The following is a 10,570-nucleotide window of genomic DNA, read 5'->3' on the forward strand; positions in this document are numbered from 1 at the left end:
GTTAAAACAAATCTGGACCAGCGTGATACGTTCACCTATTCTATAGATCAGTGTTTCTCAACCATGTCAACTTTAAGATGTGTGGACTTCAACTCCCAGAATTCCCCAGAAAGCATGGCTGGCACATCTTGAAGTTGAGAAACACTGCTATAGATGCTAACAGATGCCAGGGTGAATGACCACTTTTAATAATGTCTGTTTATACCTCCTGAATTTTTTTTCCTGCCAATCTGGCTGTTCAGTCTCTCTGCCATGTGTGCAAAAATACAGATAGTCCTCATTTAGCATCCGTTCGCAGTTACAACAGTGATGAAAAAGTAACTTTGTGACCAATGCCCGCACTGACAACCTTCGCAGGTCTGTAAAGCAAAGGAAAGCTGAACTAAGATAATAAGCACAGTTGCAGTTTCACTTGGTGACCGCTTCACTTAATGACCAAGTTGCCAGTCCCAACTGTGGTCACTAAAGGAGGACGACCTGCATTTGCCATCCAGGAAACATTGTCAGTATCTGATAGAAAATGTGGGACTTCCATTTGCTCAATCAAGCCAAAACAATAGCTCTTCCCTTCTCTCTCTAATAACAGCTGCGCTCACACATTGGGTTAAGCGCCTTGTTAAACAAAGTTTATTGTTAAACAAAGTTTATTGAATAAGCCAGAATTGACTGCATCTGCACCTCGCCTAATGCAAAGATATATATCACTGTTTACAAGTCACAATGCTTGAGGTCTTCCAGTAAGAACCCAAATCACACATTATAGCTCTGCGCAATACTGTAGGTAAAGCCGGTCATTTACAAAGACAAGACTGCAAAAGGAAAACTTCGTTCGCAGAAATCCGTATTCTGCAATATACGTTGGCCTTCATTTTGCCCTTCAGCTAGATGACTGCAGCTAAACAAAGTTAGACTGTGGATGGGGCACCACCAGGAAACCCCAGGACTTCAGGCCATATCAGGAAGACAAAAACAGCATCCAGAAGAAGAAAAATGCCAAATATTTCTGTCCTGTTGCCAAGAAAAAAATAGGGGCACATGCATGAAGTCACCAAGAGTTCAGTTTGACTCAAATCAGTTCCTTTAAAATGCCACCAGATGTTGTTCCTGTTGCAACAGATCAATGTGGTAATTTCTCGGGAATCCTTCCGCAAACACTCGCTTCTAGAAGAGGGGAATTTATCTCCCCACCACCACCCACACGCACATTTTGAAAGGATTCCCCAAGAAAGCTGGCTGGCTTGCTTGTTTTCAAAAATTCTACAAATCAGAGTTTAACATTCCATCCGTACCTCCTGCTGTTGAAGTCATTTGCAAATTGGGGAAGCTTGCAAGATTCAAAAATATCCTCCTAGGGCTTAAGTGGCTTCTCAGTTCCCTTACTAATGTCATTTACAGCATGGGAGCTGAGGTTTCAGCAGGAGAGAAGCAAATACCAGCCTTGGCGGGGTGGGGGAGCAATAGCCATAAAGAGGATACTTTGATCTTTTCCCATTTAAATCCCATTAGCTTCCTTTAATCAAGCTGATAGGCAGCCTAGACTTTTTTTCCTAATAGGGGGGCCTCTCAGCCACTAATTTCAAAAATCCTACTTGAATCCTTCCTGAAAGCCCCACAACATGGCCTTAACTCCCTCCGCCCGAATCTTTCCAAAACTTGCTACTGAATCAGAATGTTTAAGACAGTGTTTCTCAACCTTGGCAACTTTAAGATACCTGGACTTCAACTCCCAGAATTCCCCAGCCACTGGCTGGGGAATTCTGGGAGTTGAAGTCCAGGTATCTTAAAGTTGCCAAGGTTGAGAAACACTGGTTTAAGGTGAAAGAGGGAATAAATTATTAAATGCATAGGAGGAATCTCATTCATTGCATTCAGCTAATAAGTCAAATCCAATCCAGACTAGCTGTATTCACTTTGAAAGATGCAGCTTATCCAAGCTGCAGGAAGTTTGGTAACATACAAATCTAGATAACTATAGGCAATGTGGCAAAATACATTGGAAAGCTTGTGGTCTTACAGGTTAAACACGTTGATGGAGTGGGGACACCCAAGTTCTAATCCACTCTCAGTCAGGATGACTTGGGCCAGATATCCTCTCAACCCAATATACATCACAGGGTTGTTGTTCAATATATAAATCTAGCTAAATGGGCAAGCAGGCTAAATTCCTTGGAAAACCTGTCTAGGATGTGGTTATGGTGCTGAACTAGAGGTGGAGAGACCTGGCTTTAAGTCCACTCTCCGTCCTGGACATTCATGCAGTGGCTTTGAATTGGTCACTCCCTTCTGCCCAACCTACCTTGCAGGGTTGTTGTTGTGGGGAAAAACTGGAGGAGGGAATGCTACATATGCCATATTGATCTCTTGAAGGAAAGGTGGGGTATAAAGCAAATTAAGCAATGCCAGTTTTTGCAAAGCATCTTTCCTGGATCTGCCCCTTAGAACATTCTGGCTGTCAGGTTCCATCTGGGGAACCCAAGTTACAGTAGTCCTTGTTTAGTGACTGCAACTCAGTGGTAAAGCAAAGCGGTCACTAAACGAAACCACAACCGTGCTTCTGATATAACCTTAGCTTTCCTTTCCTTTACAGACCCGCAAAGGTTGTCAATGCAAGGATTGGATGCAAAGTTACTTTTTCATCACCGTCGTAACTGTGAACAGTCGCTAAACAAGGCAGTTGCAAAACAAGGACTACCTAGACAGTACAATCAAACCAACCTCCAACAAACAGAAATGATTTTTGCCAGTTTCCCAGCTAAACGTCTCGGTTTTAAGGAGATTCCCCAGCCGTCCAACAACTATATTGGGCAACATCCAATTTGATTCTTGCAGAAAGTATTATTTCCTTCTGGAGCGCAAGCGTGCCCACGCCTTCTCATCGAAACATCCTCCATCATCCCCAGAAGACTTCACGAACTTTCTGCGAGCATGACAAAAATGACATCACTGTGGCATCAAGCGTCTCCTACTGGCATCGGAAATAAGGCCAGATGTGTCTGCTGAGCTAAAAGTGGGCCGAGTCTCAAATAATCTGTTTTAAACTCAGAGCGGCTGGCGCACCCATCAATCTCCTGGTTGACATCAAAAGCTAAGAAGAGGCCAGATCAGGCCAAGAGCCAAGATGTGATGCCACCAAGCAGCTAAATCCTAGCATCCCACAAGTCTGGTTCACCACAAGAGGCTTTCCTCTCTGGCACAATGTGCATGGGCGTGCCTTAGCCCCATTTCCCAGCCTGGAAAACCAAGGCCTTTAGAAAGGCTGTGTTGGCAAACAAGTGACTTAACGGGTGCAACCAATTCAACTATGTTAGAGCCACACCTTGCCGATGCCTATAATTAGGAGGTAAACAACAGTAAGAGGATTGCTGGTTTACCCCCGCTTGCAGCCCAACCCTTTCCAAGCAGACCAGCCGTGTGTGTGTGTGTGTGTGTGTGTGTGTGTGTGTGTGCGCGCGCGCGTGTGTGTGTGTGTGTGTGTGTGTCTCTCTCTCACACACACGACCCCCAAGGGGTCCTTGCATTAGAAAGGAGCTTATTCTAAAATGGGTATTCACACAACAGCAGAAACACCACCACCCAGACCCGCCCCATAGCTTTACTTGATTACCAAGAGATTTCAAATATTTGCAACCTTTATTTTGCAATTCTGAAAAGGAAAAAAAAAAGTGGGGGGAGAAAGAAGTTAGGCAAGTATAGATCTGCCCTTGTAGGGCAGAAGATTTTCACTGGAATGCTTCATCTCCTTCCCAATTTTTCACCCCAGGCCTACAGATCGAAGGGACAGCCTCGCCCATGGCTTTTGCTTGCAAGGGACAGCAAAGAGACATTTTCCTAGATGCAAAGATTTGCAAGTGTTTTTTTTTCCATTACTCTTAACGTGCACCGTCACAGAAATCATAACTAGGTCAGATAACACCTGCTATGAGGTCTGTGATTCATCATCTCCCAAATTTGTAGCAATTCGACGTTTTGCTCCAGATATGAGATGGGTTGTTTGGGCTCAATTCTGGTTTATTATGATCCTTCTCTTAACTAGGCAGGTTGCCTTTTGTACATCTTTAGGAGGAAACTGACTTGGTTTTAAGACGAGATTTGCATCTTATCTAGCTGCCCCAGAAGCTGGAGGTGTGCATCTTAAAAGACTTCCTTAACAGAGTCACCAAAAAGATAAGAAGAAATTTAGTGGTTGTTTCTGCAGTTTCAGGGCTGGATATGGGTATATGCAGGAATTTCCCACAATACCAGCCTTTGGTGAAGGTAACTGAAGGCCCCTTCTAGATAAGGCGAGTTTGCCCAGTTCGGTTTTTATTACTGTATTATTTTATAGTTCGGGGTGTTTTAATCTGTGAACTGCCCAGAGTTGTTGGGACTCGGGTAGTATAAAACATTTAATAAAATTAATAAATGTAATAAAATAAATACCAGTAAGCTAGGCATGTGTACAAATGTGGTACTGGACTATCAGCAACAATGTGAAAATCACAGCCTTCGTAAATATCATGGTCTAATAATTTTGAAGACAAGACAAAAAAAATTTTTTGCAAAAAAGAAAGTGGGGGGGGGAGAAAGGAAAGAAGTTGAATTCATTGTTCCTTGTACATAATTACAGGAAAGCATTAATCCATTACAGCTCTACTAATGATGTCCATTCATTGCAAACAATATAACACAAATAATGACTGATATTGTTATCTATTATACTTTACACCATATTTAGCCTAAAGAAAGACAACTCTGAATTTAAGAGAATTCCCCCCCAAGGAAGACAGACAGACAGAAATATAAATAAATAAATACACACACACACACAAACACACACGCACACAGTGTATTTAAAAAGCACATGGACCTTGTCCTGAGACCAGTCTTAGTAAATTCCCACTTCCCAAGTAGGTGTGTGTGTGTGCATGTATGTGTGTAAAAGCTGCCTTCCAGAAGGAGGCAAAACAGGACCAAAAAAGAAAAAAAATTAACCTTCCACTGAAATTAACTGCAAGATATCTCATTTATAAAGATCAAGTAATCCTGCCGGCATTGACCAGCTGATTTCTTCCTTGCACACAAACCATTCCCATTCTAAGAATTATAGAAACACACACACACAGACCATTTTCCAGAAAAAGCAAGCAAAAATAATGCTTATACCTTGAAGTCAAACTTGTGAGTTGGAAAAGGTGCTATCTGACTCCTCCTGATTTGGGGCTCCCAAGTACCAGCTAACCTTCACAGACTTACATGCTCTTTAAACTGAAATATTTGCAGCCATATGAACCTTCTGCCTGTTCCTTTCTTTTCAATGACTTCCCTCTTTATCAGCAAATGTAATAGGAGACCCCCACCCACAATTAACAGGTAATTATAGGAGATGGGGACTGTCCTTCCACCCCATCAAAAGTATTTCACAATGGTCTGAGCCCCCCCACCCCCAGTCTAGTGCCACCCTGATCCACTCAGGTAGAAATCAGAGATCAACAGAAGGTGGCATTGGATTGGGAAACTGCAGAAGAGGGAAAATGCACCATCAGTTTAAACACTGAAAACTGTATTAAAGCTGACTGCATACAGTTCTCCCTATCAGGACAGAAACATCTTCCCTTCCACTTTCTGTACAACTGACATTTTTCAAAAAGAAAAAATTGTACTACTGATCTCGGCCATTTGGCAGAACTGGGATGCTACTGTGGGATTAGCCATGCTAGGCAATTCTCCAATAACTTAAACTTCTCAGGAGCAAAATGGATTATGCAAGACAGAATTCTTTGCATAAATGATCTGATGGCTTTAACATGACCGTAAAAACGGGGTCCACCCACAAGCTTTTGTTCTGTTTACCTCCAAGAGAGCTTTGTAGGAGGAGAACGGTGTTAGTCTACCTTAGGTAAAAACCAGGAGGCCTCTAGTAGTCTGAAAAAATGCTGACAAATTTGATCAACATACTAAATTTGATTAATCCAATTTTAAAAAATAAATTGATTTGATAAATTTGACTATCCAGTCACTCCATGCATCGGATGGAATGAGCTGTGGCTCACAAAAGCTCATACCTTTTAATCAAATTTGTTAGTCTGAAAAGTTGCTACCAGACTCCTTATGATTTCAAGAACACTGTAACCTTCACTTCAAAACGCAACACAACTGTACACCTAATATGGCCAGGAAAACACACCAGTGCAATGAATTAAAAAAAGGAAGGGTGCACAAACTATAGGACAATGGAAAAATAGTGCCACATTCAGTTATGGAGCCGAGTTGGTGAACCTGTGTCAGCCTCCTGTGATCTGGCACTCTCCACAGCTGTGGGACAACTGCTATGCTGGCTAAGGATTCTGGGAGCTGTAGTCCAATACATCTGGAGAACATCAGGTGGAGGAAAACAGGCATCAGATTACCATTTCTCATAAATAAAGCTAAAACTAACTGAATGAAAGCCTGTACTTCTCATGAACCAACATCCTGTTTCACAGGAAAACCCAGTGAAGTCCAGGACACTGGCTGGGTTTATACATCACTTTAAGGCATAGCTCAACCACAGTTTGTCAAATAAGCCATGATTGTCCAAGTCTGTTCAACACACTAAGCCATACACTATGGTTTACAGACCAGAGTGGCTATCCTCCGATAATGCAGTACATGAAAACCAAACACTGAAGGATCATTCTGCACAACATGCAAATAAAATCACCAAGAACTCTAGACAGTCCTATTTTAGATTAAATCTATCACAGAGTTCCTTGTAAAGTCTACACCCATAATTGTGATCAACCATGAACATCAGGGCACTTACTTGCCCAGGAAGGCCTGTTCTCAGCATCCACAGTGAGCCTCTCACTCATATTCCAAATTCAATTTGGGCTTTATATGCTGGGATATCATTTATCACGTATCACAATCTCAGCATCCAGCCAACCTGAAGATGAAGACCCGTCTGAAGACCCACAGAGCAGCACATTTTAGAGGTCTTCTGAACATCTGCGATTCATCACCCATGACTTTCTCCTATCTATGGAAAGTGATTGTAACACCAGCTGCTAACAGTTTCTGACAACCCTGCCCTGGGTCAGGAAAACCTCTTGTGGCTCCTGAGGGACGTTTCACCCAAGCTTTGCACAGGCCATTGCCTCCAGCGATATACAAAGCCGATGAACTCTGTGCTGTTGTCTCAACCAGCCTTGGGTGCTAGAAAAGGTCCCCCACCCAGGTATACGCCAGAATTCCCCTGCTAGCAGGACTGGCTGGCAAGGTTTCTGGGAACTGAAGTCCACCTATCTGCGGGTCACCCCAGGAGATACTGGTCAGGACACAGCTCCCAGAATTCCTAGCCAGTAGACGAGAATTCTGGGAGCTGTCATCTCAGCACCTCCAGACAGCACCAGGCTAGGGAGAGATGGCGTTTGCACTAACTTCCCTTCCTCTTCCAAGTAAATTATTCTGTTACCTGAATCTTGGTCTCTAGTTCTCATCTTCTGTGGTTCCCAAGACTCTCGGCCCAAAATATTGTTCCCTCTTCGTGAAAGCCAAACTGCAAATCTTCTCCCCAAAAGACCCCAAGAAATCCAGAGAGTGGCTGAAGACTGCTACACTTCAGAGGCCCCGGATTTCTCCCACCACCCAGGAAGGACAGGCCAGGTTGTGGGAGATGCGACACTCAAAGTTTGCAAACAAAGAGAGGCAGAACTGCAAATTTGCAAGATGGATACATTGCCCAAGAAAAGGACCTTGCTTAAACGTCGTCGGCGCCCTCTTCTTTCCTGCCAGAATTCATCCCTCCTTATGAGTCACAGAATGAGCACGGCGTGAGTCTACAGCAGCCGAAAATCAAAAGGAATCTGGTAGCCCTTGGCCAGGCTGACACATCTTATTAAAAGACATCAGGTTTCCAAAAAGGGGCTACCAGACTCCTCCTGATTTCTGATTATGGGTTGCGGATGATGGAACTTCCAGCCGACCTGGATACCTGAACCTCTTACTTCTGTGGCACTTCCCTGTTGGTCGTGCCAAGATATTCCCAGGACTTTGGTGGTGATCATTTGCAGGGTTCTCCAAAGGATCAGTTGCTACCAAGCGGTTTTTACACAGAAGGAAGGCACCTTCCGGCGGGCAGAGAGAGCGCGCAATTCTGCAAACAGACACCCACACACACCAGGGTGCTCAAAAACACACACGCTTTCCCCAGGTGGATTATCCAGTTTTGCCTGCTCAGTCTGGAAGCACCTTCCAAGCTCCCGGAGAAAGCGGGCCCAACTCAGCTACCGGATCCTTTTCGACAGACTGAATTTAAGACTTTCTGCTACAAGGCAGATATTTTTCCGCTGCGCTGCACTCCCATTCCCACTCCCAGGCTGGATGTTCCTCAAGCCAAGCCCAACTCCTGCACCCATGAAGTTTTCCTGGCACCCATATGGATCCCGCTTGCATCTCCCATCTTCCAAGATACATTTCCCCTACTTCCCAGCCTAGCCACCAGCACCGGTGTTTCTTAGTGGTCCCCACCCACCAGCCACTAGCCACAGGCACCTGGAGATCACAGAGCAGGAAATGTCGGTTGGCAGGGACCCCCATTCCCAATGTGGCCCAGAGAGCTCACACACCCCTGGAGCAGTGTTTCTCAACCTCAGCAACTTTAAGAGGTGTGGACTTCATCTCCCAGAATTCCCCAGCCAGAATTCTGGGAGTTGAAGCCCACAAATTCTTGAAAGTTTCTGAGGTTGAGAAACACAACTCTGGATAATGCCTGAAGGTTGTTTGTCCCATTAGGCCATCAATACTGTCCTTCTGCCAATAGGGCTAATCCTATTAAACCAGATAAATCGGAGGAGAGGGGAGCGGACCCATCTGTTTGCGCAGGAACTCTGCCTCTCTGGCAAGACGCGCACCCGGTGCCAGGAGCACTCGGCCTCCGGCAACGGTCTGCGGCCTTGGAGGTGCAGCGGGGAGAGGCTCTCTGCCTTTGCTCCGGCGGAAAAGTCACAAGAAAAGACTCGGGGAGGCCGAGGGAGGCGCGCACGGGCGCCGCTCGCTCGTTTCAATGGCTCAGCGCGGCGTTTCCCCTCCAGAGCATACCAGCGTCGTTCCGTTTCTAAGAAAGTGGAAAGGAAAGGAAAGGAAAGCAAGGCGGGGGGAGGGGAGACACCCGACAGCCGCCGAGCAAAACAGGCCGGGGACCGCGCACGTTGAGGAAGTGCCGATAAACCGCTCGGAAGAGACCAAAGCAAAGCGAGGGTTGCGCAACGCCGCTTGCAAGGAAGCTCGAAGCGTGCAGCCACCTCGCTTCCAAAGGGGTGTTTCCAAGCAGCCGAAGCCCTTCACACACACACGCACACACGCACGGGCGACCGCGGGAGGAAGGCGGGATGTTGCCGAAGCCGCGCGCATCCTCGAGCATCCAGCCCCGACGCAAAACAAAACCGACAACGGGCGTCCGGCGCGAGAGGCGCCTCCCCGCAGCCGGGTCGCTCGAGGGGGAGGGCCCCTGCCCCCCTCCCCCCGACGGAGCAGCCCCCCGGCCGCCCCCCGCCAGCCGGGCTTTGGGGGAGCCCCGGCCGGCCGCGCAACCTCGCAGCGCGCCGCGGAGGAGGGCAGCGGCGGGGGGGGGGGCGCCGCGCGGCAGGCTCGGGCGCCCGGGGACGGCGGGAGCGGGGGGGAGCGGCGGCGGCGGCGGCGGCCGGAGGAGGGGCGGGGGGCGCGGGCGCGCCGCAGCCCGGCAGCCTCACCGCATGGCTGGAGGTGGAAGACGCGCCTCGCCGCTGCCATCGCCGGGACGGCCCCTCGCGCCGGGCAGCGGCTGGCCGCCTCCGTCGGCAGGCGCGGAGCAGCCCGAAGTGAGGAGCCGCGCGGGGCAGGGGCAGGGGCGGCGGCGGCGGCCGCCCGAGCGACACACCTCCTCCCGGGCCGCCCGCGCCGGTCCTAGCGCGCTCCTCGCGGCGCCGGGCGGTCCCGCGGGAGGGGCGGCCGCTGCCCCCCCCCCTCGCCGCCGCCGCCGCGGGCGCCCCTTGCGGACGCGGCGGGCGCCTTCGCGAGGTGCCCGGGCTGGGAGAGGGAAGGCGGGCTGCGTCGCGTCGCCTGCGGCCATCGGGGAGGCGCGGGGTGGCCGGCCCGCGAAAGCCGCCGAGGGCGCTCGGCCAGGTCGGGCCGTGGCGGGTTGTGTGAACGCGGGCAGGGTGGCGTGTTTGAGGAGAGCCCCCAGCTCTGGCTCTTTTAAGGGGGCAGGATGAGCAAGTCTTGGCTGATGGATGCCCGCTCCTTCCCGGCCTGATCCCTCCGTCCGCGGGTGCCCAAGGAGAGCCTAACCAGCAAGGCACGAGTGGGCACGCCTCACCTGCATCCCTGACACACGTCGGAAACTGCTGCAGGAAGTTTGGGGGCCCCAGAGCGCCCTCCAAAAATTTCCTCTTGCACACCCAGCAGGGGCCTCTTGACCGCAACAGATCCCAGCCCTCCGAGATTGCAAATCGTCTCCTGCTGCCCTGGGTGGGAACCCTGTGAAGAAGCAGGGTGGGCACAATCCAGCAAACCTGGGTTTTCAAACCCTGGTCCTGCTGGAGGTTTTTTTCAAAGGGGGCAAAAGACTCCAGGT

The 10,570-nt window shown here is 48.7% G+C and overlaps 1 protein-coding gene across 2 annotated transcripts in view; it reads right to left on the bottom strand.

The window, feature by feature from the left end:
• The window catches only part of SLC4A11 (solute carrier family 4 member 11), a 143,740-nt gene extending 133,943 nt beyond the window's left edge, over positions 1 to 9,797 (bottom strand). For both annotated transcript variants that reach the window (XM_063309600.1, XM_063309599.1), the window contains exon 1: positions 9,708 to 9,797. In XM_063309600.1, coding sequence (XP_063165670.1) covers positions 9,708 to 9,747 — 40 coding nt within the window. In that variant the 5' untranslated portion in view covers positions 9,748 to 9,797. The remainder of the gene's footprint in view (positions 1 to 9,707) is intronic.
• Positions 9,798 to 10,570: the final 773 nt, after the last annotated feature.

This window comes from Candoia aspera, chromosome 8, assembly GCF_035149785.1.
Source record: "Candoia aspera isolate rCanAsp1 chromosome 8, rCanAsp1.hap2, whole genome shotgun sequence".
NCBI classification, from domain to species: Eukaryota; Metazoa; Chordata; class Lepidosauria; order Squamata; family Boidae; genus Candoia; species Candoia aspera.